The sequence below is a fragment of the Macaca thibetana genome, chromosome 19 (assembly GCF_024542745.1).
Source record: "Macaca thibetana thibetana isolate TM-01 chromosome 19, ASM2454274v1, whole genome shotgun sequence".
Lineage (NCBI taxonomy): Eukaryota > Metazoa > Chordata > Mammalia > Primates > Cercopithecidae > Macaca > Macaca thibetana.
In genome coordinates, this window is record NC_065596.1 from 28,997,369 (window position 1) to 29,017,118 (window position 19,750).

At 50.3% G+C, this 19,750-nt stretch overlaps 2 protein-coding genes across 3 annotated transcripts in view; one reads left to right on the top strand and one right to left on the bottom strand.

Annotated features, from left to right (window-relative positions):
* Positions 1-19,750, top strand: part of GRWD1 (glutamate rich WD repeat containing 1) — a 152,411-nt gene that overhangs the window by 36,086 nt on the left and 96,575 nt on the right. The gene's annotated exons all lie outside the window — the stretch shown is intronic.
* TMEM143 (transmembrane protein 143) overlaps positions 1-19,750 on the bottom strand; it is a 170,232-nt gene that overhangs the window by 6,025 nt on the left and 144,457 nt on the right. Inside the window, exons 2-5 of one of the 2 annotated variants that reach the window (XM_050772454.1) lie at positions 19,489-19,531; positions 18,879-19,119; positions 15,567-15,671; positions 1,161-1,355 (exon numbers count right to left, since the gene is read on the bottom strand). In XM_050772454.1, the coding sequence (XP_050628411.1) occupies positions 1,161-1,355; positions 15,567-15,671; positions 18,879-19,119; positions 19,489-19,511 (564 nt within the window). In that variant the 5' untranslated portion in view covers positions 19,512-19,531. Of the gene's footprint in view, positions 1-1,160; positions 1,356-15,566; positions 15,672-18,878; positions 19,120-19,488; positions 19,532-19,750 lie in introns of those variants that run through there. The other variant, XM_050772455.1, reaches the window with a different exon arrangement.

The following is a 19,750-nucleotide window of genomic DNA, read 5'->3' on the forward strand; positions in this document are numbered from 1 at the left end:
GGGTTCAAGTGATCCTCGTGCCTCAGCCTCCCAAGTAGCTGGGACTACAGGTGCCCGCCACCATGCCTGGCTAATTTTTGTATTTTTAGTAGAGAGAGGGTTTTACCATGTTGGCCAGGTTGGTCTCAAACTCCTGACCTCAAGTGATCTGCCACTTCGGCCTCCCAAAGTGCTGGGATTACAGGTGTGAGCCACTGCACCCAGCTGATTTTAGTATTTCTTATAATTTTGTTAGCATTTTGCATGCTTTTTGGGGTTTGGGTTTGTATGTGTGTGTGTGCTTTGTTTTGTTTTTTTGAGACAGGGTCTCACTTTGTCATCCAGGCTGGAGTACAGTGGCAAGATCATGGCTCACAGCTCACTGCAGCCTTAAACTCCTGGGATCAAATGATCCTCCCACCTCCTCAGCCTCCCGAGTAGCTGGGACTACAGGCCCGCACCACCATATTCAACTAATGTTTGTGTTTTCTGTAGAGACAGGGTCTCCCTGTGTTGCCTAGATGAGTCCGGAACTCCTGGGCTCAAGCAATCCTCCTACCTCAGCCTCCCGAATGCTGGGATTACAGGAATGAGCCACTGAATCTGGCCTTGTATTATATTATATTATTTATCATTACAATTTTGGCAGATGGTGCTAAGTCTCTTGCCGTGAGAGAGCCATATTATACGATACTTTTCCAACAGATGGCAGCGAAGTGACCTGAGAAAGCAGCACCTCCTTTTTTTTCTAATGGAGTTTCACCCTTATTGCCCAAGCTAGAGTGCAATGGCAAGATCTCGGCTCACTGCAACCTCCAGCTCCAGGGTTCAAGAGATTCTCCTGCCTTAGCCTCCCCAGCAGCTGGGATTATAGGCACCCGCCACCACACCCAGATTTTTTATATTTTTAGTAGATGCGGGATTCCACCATGTTGGCCAGGCTGGTCTTGAACTCCTGACCTCAGGTGATCTGCCCGCCTTGGACTCCCAAAGTGCTGAGATTACAGGCTTGAGTCACTGCACCCCGCCAAAAGTAGCACCTTCTTTGAGTTCACCAAGCACGCCACATGGGCGGGAGTCCCAGGCTCAGGACTACAACTCCCAGCAGCCCCTGCCTCCCAGAGGCTCTGCCCCACCCTAGAGGCCTCTAGGTAGTTTCGTTCTCCTGGGAAGCCAGGTACCTGGACCTCATCCTGAGGGTGGTGGACCACCAGCGCGTAGGCCAGGGTGTCCTCGGACAGTGGGGAGAAGTTGGCCTGGGCCAGCAGGGGCTGCAGAGCCCGAAGCACCTCCTGCTCATTGGACAAACGCTGGGGGTCCGTTAGTGATGGCTCCTCGAGGGTCTCCCTGTCAGGGTTGATGGGGTCATACAAGGCCTAAGAGGAGAGTCGAAAAGAAAAAGATGGGTTAGGTCACTGCATGAAGGATTCTGGGGACACCTAAGGACGTCCCTTTCCAGATACTTCCATTTATTTACTTATTTATTTATTTGAGACAGAGTCTCGCTCTGTCACCCAGGCTGGAGTGCAGTGGCACTTTCTCAGCTCACTGCAACCTCTGCCTCCCGGGTTCAAGCAATTCTCCTGCCTCAGCCTCCCAAGTAGCTGGGATTACAGGTGCACGTGCCGCCGCATGGCTATTTTTTTTTTTTTTTTTTTTTTTTTTTTTTTGTATTTTAGTAGAGACGGGGATTCACTATGTTGCCCAGGCTGGTCTTGAACTCCTGAGCTCAGGCAATCTGCCGGCCTCGGCCTCCCAAAGTTTTAGGATTACAGGCGTGAGCCACGATGCCTGGCCTGTGTTTCTTTTTTTTTTTTTTTTTTTTTCTTTTTTGAGACAGAGTCTCGCTCTGTCGCCCAGGCTGGAGTGCAGTGGCGCAATCTCAGCTCACTGCCACCTCCACCTCCCAGGTTCAAGCAGTTCTCCTGCCTCAGCCTCCTGAGTAGCTGGGATTACAGGCACACGCCACCACACTCAGCTAATTTTTATATTTTTAGTAGAGACAGGGTTTCACTATGTTGGCCAGGCTGGACTTGAATTCCTGACCTCAAGTGATGCAACCACCTCGGCCTCCCAAAGTGAGATTACAGGCATAAGCCACTGTGCCTGGCAGATTCTTTTCTTGTCACCCCCATATCCAGTCCTTTGGCAAGTTCACTTACTAAACCCTTGAATCTTCTTAAATCCATCCTCCTATTTCCTTTGCTGCTATCTTCTCACTGAAGTCACCTTCATCTCTCACTTAAACAATTACCTAGGGCTTCTGTTCCCCAACTTTTACTCTTGCTACTTTCTTTGTATTTATCTGTTTTTTTGTGTGTTTTTTTGTGGTTTTTTTGTTTTTTTTGTTTTTTGAGATGGAGTCTCACTCTGTTGCCTAGGCTGGAGTGCAATGGCACGATCTCAGCTCACTGCAACCTCCGCCTCCCAGGTTCAAGTGATTCTTCTGCCTCAGCCTCCTGAGTAGCTGGGACTACAGGTGCCCACCACCACGCCTGGCTAATTTTTGTATTTTTATTGGAGACGGGGTTTCACCATGTTGGCCAGGCTGGTCTCGAACTCCTGACATCAAGGGATCCCCCCACCTCAGGCTCCCAAAGTGGTGGGATTACAGGTGTGAGCCATCGCACCTGGCCTACTCTTGCTACTTTTGAACCAGTATCCACATGGCCATTGGGAAGAACTTACTGAGGCTGTAAACGGTTCCCACGATCCACCCCTCCAACGGCTTCCCACTGTATTTAGAATAAAATCTAGAAGCTTTCCATGACCTTCAAGGTCCCTCACAACTGGCATCTACCCTGCCCGCCTCATCTTATGTCCCTACACATCCGTCCTAAAAAAGTCTTAGAATGAATGTCGAGTGAGTTTCCAGCTGCCTAGCCTATTTTGCTCACGGAGAGACTGAGTCTCAGGATGACATATAACTTGTCCCAGACTACAAGAGCCTCCAAGGAAATCACCCCTCTAGAACACCAGGCCATAAACCTCACCCTCCATGTGTCTCTTGGGGGCAGGCGCCCTATGAAACAGCTTGTTCAGGCCAGGTGCGATTCTGAATTAATGGAAGGAGAGACGGCGGGTCCTCCAAGTGGGAGGAATGGCCTAGGCGAAGGTTTGGTGGTGGGGAAGCCTAGGGCCTCAGAAACAACTGAGCAAAGACACTGGGATGCAGACGAGATTCAGAGGCCGGCACAGTGGCTCATGCCTGTAATCCCAACACTTTGGGAAGCCAAGGTGGGAGGATCACTTGAATCCAGGAGTTTGAGACCAGCCTGAGCAACATGGTGAAATCCTGTCTCTGCAAAACTTTTGTTGTTGTTGTTGTTGTTACAAAGTCTCGTTGTCACCCAGGCGGGAATGCAGTGGCGTAATCCCAACTTACTGCAACCTCCGCCTCCCAGGTTCAAGCAATTCTCCTGCCTCAGCCTCCCGAGTAGCTGGGACTACAGGCTCACGCCACTACGCCCAGCTAATTTTTTGTATTTTTAGTCGAGACAGAGTTTCACCATATTGGTCAGGCTGGTCTCAAACTCCTGACCTCGTGCTCCGCCTGCCTTGGCCTCCCAAAGTGCTGGGATTACAGGTGTGAGCCATCGCGCCTGGAATTTTTTTTTTTTTTTAATTAGCCAGGCATGATAGTGCATGCCTGTGGTCCCAGCTACCTGGGAGGTTGAGGTTGGAGGATCACTTGAGCCCAGGAGGTTGAGGCTGCAGTGAATCATGATCATGCCACTCCACTCCAGCCTGGGCGACAGAGTGAGACCCTGTCTCAAAAAAAAAAGAAAAAGAGAAAGAGTCAAGTCAAGAAAATCCTCCTCTGAAGTAAGCCCTAGGGCTGTGCCCACATCCTCCAGCCTAGATTCGTCGAGCAGTTCTGGGACTTATAGAGTAACCTTGAGAAATTCCATTCCCAGGCTGAGCTGCAGTTTGAAAGCTGGAGGAGAAAGAAATCTGCATCGATCAAATGTCCACTGTGAACCAGATTCTCTTCTGGAAACTTCACATCCTCCCAGGGCTTTGGGCCAAAATCCTGGACGTTGCACGTGATCCCTGCTGCTCCCTTCCCTGTCACAATAAATCCTGCTGATTCCACCTCCAAGCAGACCGGCACTTCACCCAGCTCTCTCCTCCCCACCAGCCCTGTCCCAGTCCGTGCCAGCCACCACCATCTCATCCTGCCTGGGTGAGCCCAACAGCCTTCTCAATGGTCTCCCCAAATCCTGTAACACACCCCATCCCCTGCCAATCGGTTCTGTGCACAGCTTCCAGGGAGATCTTGTCAAATAATAACAACAACCATCATCAATGATAATGGTGCGTATTTACATAGCACTTACTGTGTGCCAGGCACAGACTGAAGTATGTTACACGCACATTCTCACAGTGTGAAACTCCTCAGTTACAGATGTGGAAACTGAGGCACAGAGAGGTTAAGTAATTGCTCGAGGTCACATGACCAGGAGGCAGTGTAACCAGAATGACACATCTGACCATGTCAATCTCCTGCTGAAACCCTTCCAAGGCTTCTACTGCCCTCGGGAATCAGGATCATGCTTCATAGCAGGGCCTGCAAGGCCTCACAGGACCACAAACCCCCTCGGTCACTCCATACCATCCAGACTGTCTTTAGGTTGCCTGGGTGCAATCGCTTATGCCTGTAATCCCAGTAGTTTGGGAGGCCAAGGCAGGAGGATTGCTTGAGCCCAGGAGTTCAAAGCCAGCCTGGGCAACATAGCAAGACCCCATCTCTACCAAAAAAAAAATATATATATATAAAAATTAGCCAGGCATGGTGGTGCACACCTGTGGGGCTACTCAGGAGGCTGAGGCAGGTGGATTGCCCAGAAGATTGAGTCTATAGTGAGCCATGATCACATTTCGGCACTCCAGCCTGGGCAACAGAGAAGACCCTGTCTCAAAACAGCAACAACAACAACAAACCAGATTGGTTTTAGTTCCTCCAGCCACAGAGACTTTGCACATGCTGTTGGAAGACTCTTCCTACCCCTTCCTGCCTTCTTCCCTTTTCACTATTGAAGTCTTACTCTCTCTCATATTCTAGCTCCATTATCACTATCAAAAAGCCTCAGAGAGGGGCAGTGGCTCATGCCTATAATGCCAACACCTTGGGAGAACAAGGCAGAAAGACTGCTTGAGGCCAGGAGTTCAAGACCAGCCTGGGGAAGGTGGTGAAACCCCGTTGCTACTAAAAATACAAAAAAGTTAGTTGGGCGTGGTGGCAGGCACCTGTAATCCCAGCTACTCTGGAGGCTGAGGCATGGGAATCACTTGAACCCTGGAGGTGGAGGTTGCAGTAAGCTGAGATCGTGCCAACTGTACTCCAGCCTGGGCAACAGAGTATGTCCCTGTGTGAGGCTCTGTCTCAAAAAAAAAAAAAAAGAAGGAGGAGGAGGAGGAGGAGAAGGGAGGAGGAGAAGGGAGGAGAAGGGAAGAGGAGGGAGGAGGAGGAGGGAGGAGGAGGGAGGAGGGAGAAGGAGGAAGAGAAGGGAGAAGGGAGACGGAAGAAGGAAGAAGGAAAAAGGAAGAAGGAAGAAGCCTTCCTCTACTCATCAAACTGAACAGGGCCACCCTGTGTGGTTGGGCAGGATGTGCACTGCACAAAGGTACCAGATCTAAGGGCAGACCTGTCCATTTATCATGATAGCCACCCTTCAGATGGAAATAAAGGAACAGAACAGCACCATCCACTAGAACTCCCTGCAGTGAGGAAAATGTTCTAGATCTGCACTGTCCAATAAGGTCGACACTGGCCATAGGTGGCTACTGAGCACTGAAACACGATCAGTATGCTGAGAAACAAAATGTTTAATTTTGTTTTAGTTATGTTAAATTTTAACAGCTAGTGTCTACATTTAAATTTTTTTTTTTTTTTTTTAAGACAGAGTCTTGCTCTGTCACCCAGGCTGGAGTGCAATGGTGCAATTTTGACTCACTACAACCTCTGCCTCCCGGGTTCAAGGGATTCTCCTGCTTCAGCCTCCAGAGTAGCTGGGATTACAGGAGCCTGCTACCATGCCAGCTAATTTTTTTTTTTTGTACTTTTTTTAGTAGAGACGGGGTTTCACTATGTTGGCCAGGCTGGTCTCAAACTCCTGACCTCGTGATCCACCTGCCTCGGCCTCCCAAAGTGCTGGGATTACAGGCGTGAGCCACTGCGCCCAGGATACTTGTAAATTTAACGAAGTTCGTGGCTACTATAACGGACAGTGCCAGGCTACAGAAAGTGGCACCTTTTTCTAATTTGCACATGGACCCCAGTATAGCAACCGAGGTCCACTCTGTTATCCGCCTGCAGGGCACCATGCCCATTGCCCTCATGGTCTGAACTTAACCATCACTGGGGAGAGCATCCGATTCATGACCGTCCCCACCATCCACGTTCAGCTCCCAGAGCGCATGATGCAGGCCCAATTTCACTCCTCAATGAAGACCCAGCACCTGGCACCCGGCCTCGCACAAACATCTGCTACAAGAATGACTTAATTGGAGCCGGCGCAGTGGCTCATGCCTGTAATCCCAGCACTTTGGGAGGCTGAGGCGGGCGGATCACTTGAGGTCAAGAGTTCGAGACCAGCCTGGCCAACATGGTGAAACCCCGTCTCTACTGAAAATACAAAAATTAGCCAGGCGTGGTGGTGCACGCCTGTAGTCCCAGCTACTTGGGAGACTGAGGCAGGAGAATTGCTTGTACTCAGGAGGCAGAGGTTGCAGAGGTTGCAGTGAGCCAACACAGTGTCATTGACTCCAGCCTGGGAGACAGTGAGACTCCGTCTCAAAAAAAAAAAAAAAGAAAAAAAGAAAAAAAAGAATGACTTAATTGGGTCTTCGTGGCAATTGCTGCTGCCATTTTCCACCATCAAGCATTCCCTTGTGGCTGTCACATGCCATCTGTCTACTGAGGACTCCCAGATTTCCATCTGCAGTCCAGATATCTCGCTTGAGCTCCAGATTCACACGGCTGGGCGTCTACTCAATACTTCTACACAGATGGCCCGTGGGTCTCTCAACGCCTCCGCAAGGGCATCCTCTTAAACCCACGATGCCCCAAACCTGCTTCTCTCACCGTCGTCCCCATCTCAAAAGATGTAACTCCATCCTTCCAGGTGCTCAGGCCCAAAGCCTGGGGGTCATCCTGGAGTCCTCCCTTTCTCACACATCCAACCCATTGGCAAATCCTGATGGCACCACATTCAAAACAGATGCAAAATCTGACCGCTTCTCACCCCTCGGTCTCAGCCACCCTCCTCCCTGGCCTGGGAGCCCCATCCCCATCCCCAGTGTGTTCCCCAAGCAGCCACCAGAGGGTGCCCGTTGGCACCTACAGCAATTCCGCTCTTTGCTTAGAACATTCCGCTTAGCCACCTGCTCACTCAGTCAAAGCAAAGTCCTCACCACCGCCCAGGGGGCCCTGCAGGATCTGGCCTCAGGTCCCCCTCCCTCTGCCCTCACCTCCTGCTCTCTTCCCCTGGTTCGCCAGGCTCTGGCCCCGCAGGCCTCCTGGCTGTTCCTCTACATGCCATGCACACTCCTGCCCCAGGGCCTTTGCACGTAGGGTTCCCTCAGATATCCAGAGGGCTTGTTCCCGCCTCCTTCAGGTCTCTGTCTCTGCTCAAATGTGCTCTGCTCAGTGAGGCCTTCCTGACCACCTTACCTGAAACTGCAAAACACACCCTCCCTTGCGTTCCTTTTCTCCTTATTAGGTTTTGAAAAAAAGAAAAATACAGCCATCCCTTGGTATCCACAGGAGATCAGTTCCAGGATGTCCCATGGATACCCAAACCTATAGATGCTCAAGCCCCTGATATAAAATGACATGTCTGCAGCCAGGCGCGGTAGCTCACGCCTGTAATCCCAGCACTTTGGGAGGCCGAGGTGGGCGGATCACGAGGTCAGGAGATGGAGACCATCCTGGCTAACACGGTGAAACCCCGTCTCTACTAAAAATACAAAAAATTAGCCAGTCGCGGTGGCGGGCGCCTGTAGTCCCAGTTACTCGGGAGGCTGAGGCAGGAGAATGGCGTCACCCCAGGAGGAGGAGCTTGCAGTGAGCCGAGATCACTGCACTCCAGGCTGGGCGACAGAGCGAGACTGTGTCTCAAAAAAAAAAAAAAGATAAGTCTGCATATAACCTCTGCACATCCCCTCATATACTTTATTTTTATTTTTTTTTTTTTTTTTTTTTTTTTTTTGAGACGGAGTCTCGCTCTGTCGCCCAGGCTGGAGTGCAGTGGCCGGATCTCAGCTCGCTGCAAGTTCCGCCTCCCGGGTTTACGCCATTCTCCTGCCTCAGCCTCCCGAGTAGCTGGGACTACAGGCGCCCGCCACCGCACCCGGCTAGTTTTTTGTATTTTTTAGTAGAGACGGGGTTTCATCGTGTTAGCCAGGATGGTCTCGATCTCCTGACCTCGTGATCCGCCCGTCTCGGCCTCCCAAAGTGCTGGGATTACAGGCTTGAGCCACCGCGCCCGGCCTATTTTTATTTTTCTAGAGACAGGGTCTAGCTCTGTCCCCCAGGCTGGAATGCCGTGCTGCAATCATGACTCACTGCAGCTTCGACCTCCCAGGCTCAAGCAATCCTCCTGCCTCAGCCTCCTGAGTAGCTGGGACCACAGGTGTGTGCCACCACACACAGCTAATTTAAAAAAAAAAAATGTGAAGGCCGGGCACAGTGGCTCACACCTGTAATCCCAGCACTTTGGGGGGCCGAGGCGGGTGGATCACTTGAGGCCAGGAGTTCCAGACCAGCCTGGTGAAACCCCGTCTCTACTAAAAATACAAAACCTAGCCACACATGGTGGTGCACACCTGTAGTCCCAGCTACTCGGGAGGCTGAAGCAGGAGAATCACTCGAACCCAGGAGGTAGAGATTGCAGTGAGCCAAGATCACGCCACTGCACTCCAACCTGGGGAACAGAGTGAAAATCTGTCTCAGAAAAAAAAAGGAAAAAAAAAATTTGTGGAGACGGAGCCCTACTATGTTGTCCAAGCTGGTCTCAAACTCCTGTCCTCAAATGATCCTCCCGCCTCAGCCTCCCAAAGTGTTAGCATTACAGGCATGAGCCACTGTGCCTGGCCATGTGTCTTTTAAATCATCATCTCTCTCTAGATTACTTATAACACCAAATACAATGAAAATGTTATGTAAATAATTGTAATGCTACATTGTTCAGAGAATAGTGACAAGGAAAAAAAAAAGTCTGTACATGTTCACTACTGATACAATTTTTTCCCCAAATAATTTTTATCCACGAGTTGGTTGAATCCACAGATGCAGAACCCATGGATATGAAGGGCTGACTGTGCAGGACACCAGTAACATCTGAATTCAGATCAACGACAAGCAATTTTTTTTTTTTTCAGACGGGGTCTCACTCTGTTGCCCAGGCTGGAGTGCAGAGGCGTGACTCTGCAACCTCCGCCTCAGCTCACTGCAACCTCCGCCTCCAGGGTTCAAGCAATTCTCCTGCCTCAGCCTCCATAGTAGCTAGGATTTCAGGCACGCGCCACGCCCAGCTAATTTGTTTTTTGTATTTTAGTAGAGACAGGCTGTCACCATGTTGGCTAGGCTGGTCTCGAACTCCTGACCTCAAGTAATCCACCCGCCTCGTCCTCCTAAAGTGCTGGGATTACAGGCGTGAGCCCCTGCGCCCAGCCCAGCAACAAACAATGTTTTTAGTTTATGTCCCGTGCAATATTGGATGACTGTATTGCACAAGACACACACACGCTACTAAAAAATGATCCATAGTTTATCTGACATTCAAATTTACTGGGTATAATGAGTTGAATGTTTTCCCTAAAAATTTACATCCCTTTGGAACGTCAGAATATGATCTCATTCAGAAATAGGGTCTTTGCAGGTAGAATTAAGGTACAGATATAGATGAGATCATACTAAATTAGGGTGGAATCTAAATCTAGTGAGAGTGTCCTTATAAGGGACAGAAAAGGACACACACAGGACACTGAGAAGGCAGCCACAGGAAGATGGAGACAGGGGTTAGAGTGACTCATCTATAAGCCAAGGAACACCAAGGGTTGCTGGCCGCTACAGGAAGCCAGGAGAGACACCATGGATGGTTCCCCCTCAGGACCTCCACAAGGAAACACCTTTTAATACATTTCACTACTTTTTTTTTTTTGAGACATAGTCTTGCCCTGTTGCCCAGGCTGGAGTGCAGTGGTGTGATCTCGGCTCACTGCAACCTCTGCCTCCCGGGTTCAAGTAATTCTCCTGCCTCAGCCTCCCGAGTAGCTGGGATCACAGGCATGTGCCACCACACTCAGCTAAATTTTGTGTTTTTAGTAGAGTCGGGGTTTCACCATGTTGGCCAGACTGGTCTCGAACTCCTGACCTCATGTGATCCATCTGCCTCAGCCTCCCAAAGTGCTGGGATTACAGGCGTGAGCCACTGCATCCAGATTTTTTTCTTTTCTTTTTTTTTTTTTTTTTTTTTTTGAGACAGAATCTTGCTGTCACCCAGGCTGGAGTGCAGTGGTGCGATCTCAGCTCACTGCAGCCTTTGCCTCCCAGGTTCAAGTGATTCTCCTGCCTCAGCCTCCTGAGTAGCTCGGACTATAGGCACCCGCCACCACACCCAGCTAATTTTTGTATTTTTAGTAAAGACGGAGTTTCACCATGTTGGCCAGGCTGGTCTCGAACTCCTGACCTTAAGTGATCCACCCACCTCGGCCTCCCAAAGGGCTGGAATAACAGACGTGAGTCACTGTGCCCCGCCAAATGTCACTCCTTTACCTTGTTGCTGGTCTCTTCCTCAGTAGAACAGAGCCTGTGAGGCACATCTGTCACGCTGTCCACTGTCCCCCAGAGCCTCAAGCCATTCCAGAGACACAGTAGGTGCCCAGTAAATATTTACTGAGCGAATTCAATGAATGAATGAATCAGGGAAAAAAGATCAGAGAGAGGTCACCCGCCAAGGTCACCCACCCCACTAGTGAACAACCAAGCTATTGTTGGAACCGAGGCGATGCTGCTTCTTTCCCTGCCCAGGCCACATCTTCAAAGGACTTAAGTCATCGGCTAATGGTCACCCAGCAGGCCTCACCCGCCTCTGCCACTTCTACCCTGCCTCTGCCTCTGTTTAAAACCTCCTGCCTGGGAGATATATGCTTATTCACTTATATTCTTTCCACATTTCTATATATTTACACATTTCTATAATAAAATGGGCTTTTTTTAACTTTTTTATTTTTTTATTTTTTTAAGAGTCTCGCTTTGTCACCCAGGCTGGAGTGCAGTGGCGTGACCTTGGCTCACTGCAACCTCCATCTCCCGGGTTCAAGTGATTCTCATGCCTCAGCTTCCTGAGTAGCTGGGACTACAGGCACCCCCTCAACCACAACTGGTTAATTTTTGTATATTTAGTAGAGACAGGGTTTCACCATGTTTGCCAGACTGGTCTCGAACTCCTGGGCTCAAGTGATCCGCCCGCCTCGGCCTCCCAAAGTGCTCAGATTACAGACATGAGACACCGTGTCCGGCCTTAACTTTTAGAAAAATAGAAAAAAAAAAAAAAAACAACTGTGGCTCCAGAGGCCACAGGTGCCCTGTGGAAGAGCTTGGAGGCAGGCAAACAGGGACTTGATCTCAACTCCACCAATTATGAACTGTGTGATCCTGGGCACAACCCAGGCCCTCTGAGACCTTCAGTTTCTCCCTGTACGTATGGGCTGATGGCGGCTGCCTCTCCGCACTGCAGGAAGGAGTCAATAAGCCAGACACAGCAAGCGCTCAGCAACGACGGGCTGTGATGCCGCCATTGCTGGGGTTGTTATTATTCAAAGCAAAGCAGGGAGCTGCAGAAGGCTGTGGTGGGATGCAGCGAGGGGTGAATGCAGCAGGCCTGAGTTGTCCAAAGCCCGCACATTCCAAAGAAAGGACAGGCCCTGGACAGCTTCTGGGAGGGAACCTCTAAGCCCTTGGAATGTCCTGACTGATAAGAGTGTCTTAGATCGAGACCATCCTGGCTAACATGGTGAAACCCCGTCTCTACTAAAAATACAAAAAATTAGCCAGGCGTGGTGGCGGGCGCCTGTAGTCCCAGCTACTCAGGAGGCTGAGGCAGGAGAATGGCGTGAACCTGGGAGGTGGAGCTTGCAGTGAGCTGAGATCCGGCCACTGCACTCCAGCCTGGGTGACAGAGCGAGACCCCGTCTTAAAAAAAAAAAAGTGTCTTGATTTACCTGGGGCCTGGAGCCACACTGGATGCTGTATGCTAATGCTGTGATCTATGGTCAGGGCCTGGAGCCATTTGGTATCAGCTTGGCCTCTGGAAGGGCTGGAGTCTCAGGTCAGCCACCATGCATATGTGACTGACGCCCAGTAAAAACCCTGGACACCCAGGCTTACAGGAGCGTCCCCGGTTGGCAGCACTGCTTGCGTGTTGTCACACATCTTGCTGGGAGAATTAAGTGCCATTCATGACTCCACCAGGAGAGGACAGCTGGATGCTCACACCTGGTCTGTCTTGGATTCTGCCCCATGTGACTTTTTCTTTTTTTTTTTTTTTTTTTTTTTTGAGACAGAGTCTTGCTCTGTTGCCCAGGCTGGAGTGCAGTGGCACAATCTCGGCTCACTGCAACCTCTGCCTCCTGGGTTCAAGCGATTCTCCTGCCTCAGCCTCCTGAGTAGATGGGACTACAGGCACGAGCCACCATGCCCAGCTAATTTTTGTACTTTTAGTAGAGATAAGGTTTCACCATGTTGGCCAGGATGGCGGGATGGTCTCGATCTCCTGACCTCATGATCTGCCCTCCTTGGCCTCCCAAAGTGCTGGGATTACAGGCGTGAGCCACTACACCCAGCCCCCTTTTTTTTTTTTTTTTTTGAGACACAGTCTTGCTCTGTCACCCAGGTTAGAGTGCAGTGGCAAAATCTCAGCTCACTGCAACCTCCCACTCCTAGGTTCAAGCGATTCTCCTGCCTCAGCCTCCCGAGTAGCTGGGAGCTGGGATTATAGACATGCGTCACCACGGCCGGCTTTTTTTTTTTTTTTTTTTTGAGACAGAGTCTTATTCTGTCGCCCAGGCTGGAGTGCAGTGGCGGGATCTTGGCTCACTGCAAGCTCTGCCTCCTGGGTTCAAGCGATTCTCCTGCCTCAGCCTCCTGGGTAGCAGGGATTACAGGCACACGCCACCACACCTGGCTAATTTTTGTATTTTTAGTAGAGATGGCGATTCACCATGTTGGTCAGGCTGGTAATTTCTATATTTGTAGTAGAGACAGGGTTTCGCCATGTTGGCAAGGCTGATCTCGAACTCCTGACTTCAGGTGATCCACTTGCCTTGACCTCCCAAAGTGCTGGGGTTACACGAGTGAGCCACCACGCCTGGCAGTACTACCATCTATTAATAGATCTTCCCACAGCAGTTTCTCAGCCCAGACCTCTCCCTTCACCTCCAGATCCACATATTCAAGTCCATCTTTCTACCTGGCTTTCTAAAAGGCAGTTCAATGGATAAAGAAAATATGGTCTATATATACCATGGAATACTACTCAGCCATAAAAAGGAACAATATAATGTCTCTTGCAGTAATTGGATGGAACTGGAAGGCCATTATTCTAAGTCAAGGAACTCAGGAATGGAAAACCAAATAGCTTATATTCTTGCTTATAAGTGGGAGCTAAGCTATGAGGGGGGGAAGATATACAGAGTGATATAATGGAATTTGGGGACTCAGGGAGGGGGGTTGGGATGGGGGTGAGGGACTACAGATTGGGTACACTGCTCTAGTGATGGGCACACCAAAATCTCAGAATTCACTACTATAGAATTCATCCATGTAACGAAAAAGCACATGTACCCCAAAAACTATTGAAATAAACATTTTTTTAATTCAAAAGAATAGGCCAGGAGTGGTCCACCTGCCTCGGCCTCCCAAAGTGCTGGGATTACAGGCATGAGCCATCACGCCCGGCCAAGTAGCTCAAATTCTTAAGTCCAAAACTGAGCTCTGAGTCCTCCCTGCAGATCTTTTTCCCCATCCCATCATGGTCTTCCTCATCCCAGTAAATGGCAGCTTCATCCTCCGGGAGGCTCAGGCCAGAACCGCTGGAGATGCACCACTTCTCCTCTCTTCCTCCCCACCACACCCCCACAGCCAGCACATCAGCAGAACGCTAATGCCTCCCAACATAACCAGCATCTGACCGCTTTTCACCACTTCCACCACTATTACCCTTGTCAGAGTTTCCATTATCTCTCACCTAGACAAATATAATAGACTCTTTCATAGATGTCCTTGCCTCTGACAGTCTGTTCCTTACACTGCAGCCAGAGAAATCCTGTTAACACCTAAATCCGCTGCTCACATCTCCTTGGCTCAGAGCCCTCCCATGACTCCCGGCTCACTCAGAGTCAAAGCGGTCCTCAGCCTGCGCAGTGGCTCACGCCTGTAATCCCAGCACTTTGGGAGGCCGAGGCGGGTGGATCACTTGAGGTCGGGAATTCAAGACCACCCTGGCCAACATGGTGAAACCCCGTCTCTACAAAAAATACAGAAATTAGCAGGCAGAAGTGGTAGACACCTGTGGTCCCAGCCACTCAGGAGGCTGAGGGAGGAGAGTCGCTGGAACTGGGGAGGGAGAGGTTTGCTGTGAGCCGAGATCGCACCACTGCACTCCAGCCTGGGTGACAGAACAAAAACTCCATCTCAAAAACAAAAACAAATAAACAAACAAAAAACAAAGCAAGGTCCTCGCCGTGGCCCTCAAGGCCCAGTACAATCTGTCCCCATCCCCTCTGCCCTCATATCCCACCCTTCCCGCACATTCACTCTCCTGCAGCCACAGTGGCCTCCTCACTGCTCAACACTCCAGGCCCCCGCTCACCTCAGGGCCTTTGCACCTGCTCTTCCGTCTGCCAGGAACATCCTCCCCCAGGCATTCATCAGGCTCATACCCCCTCTTCGCTAAGCCTTTAGCCCACATATCACCTCCTCAGGGAGCCCTTTCCCACCCACCCCATCTGAAACAGGCCCCATCTCACCCCTCTTTTTTTTTTTTTTTTTTTTTTTGAGACAAAGTTTTGCTCTGTCGCCCAGGCTGGAGTGCAGTGGCTCGATCTCAGCTCACTGCAAGCTCCGCCTCCCGGGTTCACGCCATTCTCCTGCCTCAGCCTCCTGAGTAGCTGGGACTACAGGCGCCTGCCACCTCGCCAGGCTAATTTTTTTGTATTTTTTTAGTAGAGACGGGGTTTCACCGTGTTAGCCAGGATGGTCTCGATCTCCTGACGTCGTGATCCACCCGCCTCGGCCTCCCAAAGTGCTGGGATTACAGGCATGAGCCAACGTGCCCGGCCCATCTCATCCCTCTTTATCCCACTACTCCGCCTCATTGCTCATGGCACTTATCACCAGCAGGCATCATATTTTATATGTATTTGATTCCTTGTCTCCCCAGTTGGAATGTTGGCTCCATGTTCACTGTTGAATCCCCAGCACTTAAAATAAGGGCCAGGCTCCAAGAAGGTGTCAGAGAATGTTTGCTGAATGAGCAGATGAGCGAACAAGCGCTGCAGGGCTGGAGGGGCTCCATCCTCACCTGCAGCCGGGCCAGGATTTGGTGGTAGTGGAACAGGGTGCAGAAGTCCACGTGGGCCGAGAACGCCTCCAAAGCCGCCTTCTCTGCCGGACTCGAGTGGAATTCCTGTTACCTCAGGAAGCAAAACTTCTCTGTAGGCCTTTTCCCCTTCCCCAAGCGAAAGAATTCTTCCCCTGGCAACCTAACTACACAATCAGAGCTCCGGACTTTGAAGTTTTGTTCTGGGGCCGGGCGCAGTGTCTCGCACCTGTAATCCTAGCACTTTGGGAGGCCGAGGCGGGTGGATCACTTGAAGTCAGGAGTTCAAGACCAGCATGGCCAACATGGTGAAATCCTGTCTCTGCTAAAAATACAAAAATTAGCCGGGTGTGGTGGTGTGCACCTGTTGTCCCAGCTACTCGGGAGGCTGAAGCTGGAGAATTGCTTGAACCGGGGAGGCGGAGGCTGCAGTGAGTCGACGTCGCACCACTGCCCTCCAAACTAGACAACATGAAGACTCCGGCTCAAAAAAAAAAAAAGTTTTGTTTTGGTTGGAAAAAAAGTTTGTTCATTTTACTGAAACTGAGGCAGCCAAATATAGTGAAAAACTATACTGGGCTTAAAAAGCTGGAGGTTCAAGTTTTTGCTTTCACATTTCCTAAACACTCACACAATTCCAGGAACTGTTTGACAGTGTAATGTCATCCTCCAGAAGTAGATGGAATTATTATTATTATTATTTATTATTATATTGAGACAGGGTCTCGTTCTGTAACCTAGGCTGGAGCTCAGTGGTGCAGTCTCAGCTCACTGTATCTTCATCCTCCTGGGATCAAGTGATCCTCCCACCTCAGCCTCCTGAGCAGCTAAGACTACAGGTGCCCACCACTATGCCTCGCTAATTTTTTACAATTTTTTGTAAAGGTGGAGTCTCACTATATTGCCCAGGCTGGTCTGAACTCCTGTGCTCAAGCGATCCTCCCACCTCAGCCTCCCAAAGCGCTGGGAGGCTGAGTCACCATCCCCCCAAGGTTGATGGAATTATAACTCCCATTTTTCAGCAAGAGAAACTGAGGCTCTGGAAAAGTCATTTGGTAAGGGCTGCAGTGTCTGTGGGAAGTGATTGCAATCTAGGTCTCTCTGACACCAGAGCACACATTGAACCATTTTGGGGTTTTTTTGTTGTTTTGTTTTATTTTTGAGATGGAGTCTTACTCTGTTGCCAAGGCTGGAGTGCAGTGGCCACGATCTCAGCTCACTGCAACCTCTACCTCCGTAGTTCAAGTGATTCTCCTGCCTCAGCCTCCTGAGTAGCTGGGATTATAGGTGCCTGCCACCATGCCCAGCTAATTTTTGTACTTTTAATGGAGACGGGGTTTCACCATGTTGGCCAGGCTGGTCTTGAACTCCTGACCTCAGGTGATCCACCTGCGTCGGCCTCCCAAAGTGCTGGGATTACTGGCATGAGCCACCACGCCTGGCCTTGAGCCACTTCTTTATGTTTCCTATCTTTATGTTTCCTTCCTGGGTAATTGTCTTCACTTCTTTGAGCCTCAGTTTCCTCACTGGCAACAGAGGATCACACCCTCTGTCTCAGAGGGCTATGGTGAGAATCTGATGAGCTTACACGTGTCCTGTATACACGTGTTTACATTTGTGTGCATATATTTGTGTATTTATGTGTGTGTATATTTGTGCATTTTTGTGTGCATATATTTGTGCGTGTTTGTGTATGCATATTTGTGTATGTATATTTGTATGTGTTTGTATGTGTATATTTATGCATTTGTGTACATATATTTGTGTATTTGTGTGAGAATGTATTTGTGTGTGTATTTGCATATACTTGTGTGTATTTGTATGCATATATTTGTGTGTGTATCAAGTCTAGCACAGAATTGAGTACATACAGTAGATGTTCAATAAATAAATGTTAAATGAATGAATGATGGTTGGGTGTGGTGGCTCATATCTGTAATCTCAGCACTTTGGGAAGCCAAGGTGGGCAGATCACTTGAGGCCAAGAGTTCAAGACCAGCCTGGCCGACATGGCAATCCCCTGTCTCTACTAAAAATGCAAAAATTAGCCAGGCGTGGTGATGGGCACCTGTAGTCCCAGCCTCTTGAGGGGCTGAGGCAGGTGGATCACTTGAGTCCAGGAGGCAGAGAATTGCAGTGAGCTGAGATTGTGCCACTGCACTCCAGTCTGGGCAACAGAGTGAGACCTTATCTCAAAAAAAAAATAATTGGCCGGGCGCGGTGGCTCAAGCCTGTAATCCCAGCACTTTGGGAGGCCGAGACGAGCGGATCACGAGGTCAGGAGTTCGAGACCATCCTGGCTAACACGGTGAAACCCCGTCTCTACTAAAAAATACAAAAAACTAGCCGGGTGCGGTGGCGGGCGCCTGTAGTCCCAGCTACTCGGGAGGCTGAGGCAGGAGAATGGCATAAAAACCCTGGGAGGTGGAGCTTGCAGTGAGCTGAGATCCGGCCACTGCACTCCAGCCTGGGCGACACAGCGAGACTCCGTCTCAAAAAAAAAAAAAAATAATAATAATAATAATAATAATAAACAAAAATAAATGAATGAATGAATAATAATCCTCAAAATCCTCAATAATGACAATGATGACGATGGTGGTAATAAGTACTCAGGTTCTAGAGTGACACCAAGCCTAGGATGACGTGAATATGACACCCAAGGGTGCAAAATTTAATGGAGGCACTCACTCTTAGGGTCAAGCGAATGCCTCACTTGCCTAACCCTAGTCCTGGGCCAGCTCTGGAGTCAGACCACTTTGGTTCAAATCTACGCCACTATGCTGTGGCCTTGGGTAAGTCACTTTCCTTTCCTATGCTTCCATTATCTCATCTGTAAAATGGGGATGATGGTGGTATCTCTCTTACTGATGATTCAACAATACATGAAAAATGTCTGGCACAGTGCCATAGAGTCAGAGCTCAAATTGTGTGATAATAATTATGATTACAGCGTTGTGACTTTATAGGTACAATTATTATCAGGTAGTAGACATAGTAATGATGAGGATCATTACTATACCCGTCTTACAGAGGGAAAAACCATGCCCCAGAGAGTGCCTGTTCAAGCCCTCAGAACAAGCCAGAATCGGGAATGGATGCTGCATCTGATCTCGGAGACCTGGCTCCTGCATTCCAGCTCATCTCCCGCCCACCAGGGAACCACGAAGGGACCCGGGAACTGCAACTCCCAGGAGGCGCCAGGGCAGTTCTCTGCAGCAACTAGGGCCCTGCCGCCGTGAAGCCTGCTGGGAGCGGTAGTCCCCAGGCTCTTGGATCCGGGACGGGCGGTACCTGTATTAGGAGGCGGAGCAGCTGCTCCTTAGAGAAGGGAATGAAGCGCTCGCGGTACTGCTGGGCCCAGTCGCGGGGCTCCCTGGGGTTCCACATCTTGCGATACTCCCCCATCTTGGCTGCCAGCGATGAGAGGGCCCGGGGGGGCCCGAGGAGCGCGGGCAACAGTGGCCATACTCGGACCCTGAACCCCCAGACCCCCCGGGTCACATGCAGCATGGCTAGACCCTTTCCCTGGAGCCTAAACAGAGGAAAATGGGAAGGGGGTCAAAGGCCATCTAGAGGAAAAGCGCCCTCTCCACCTCCACGTCCCCCCACCCTCCAGAAGCTGTCTCTACCCCAGGCAGGGCGCAGAGCCCATCTGCTCGCCTCGAAGCCCCTGTTGCCTGTCCCCTTCCCACACCGTTCAGCTGGCCTGGGTCCCACACAGGGGTCAGAGGTCTTAGGTTTCGGGGCGTTTTGCAGGCCCAGAGATCCTGTAGTGGTACAACGTTTGCTTGGGGTCTAGACAGCGAGGTAGATCTTAGGAGAGCAGGAATGCTCGGAAAGGTTACCTAGGGGGTGCAGGGCCGCCCTCCCTGGCCATGCAATCCCCCAATCTCTCCCTCACCTTAGCCAAAGCTCGACTGTCATTGAGCCTCCTGCGCATGTGCAGGAAGGCGTCCTGGGCTCCCGAGGTTCAGCTTCAGCCAGCAGTAAAACGCATGCGTAAAGCCCGTATCAATGCGAGCTGTCCATTTCTCACTGCCACCTCCCTATCTCAACTACGCATGCGCTATCTGCCTGCCTTTCTCCACCACTGGCCTCGTTTGGGCGCAACGCATGCGCCACAGGAGTGTATCCTTGTCAGCTTGCTACAAAGGAAAGGGGCG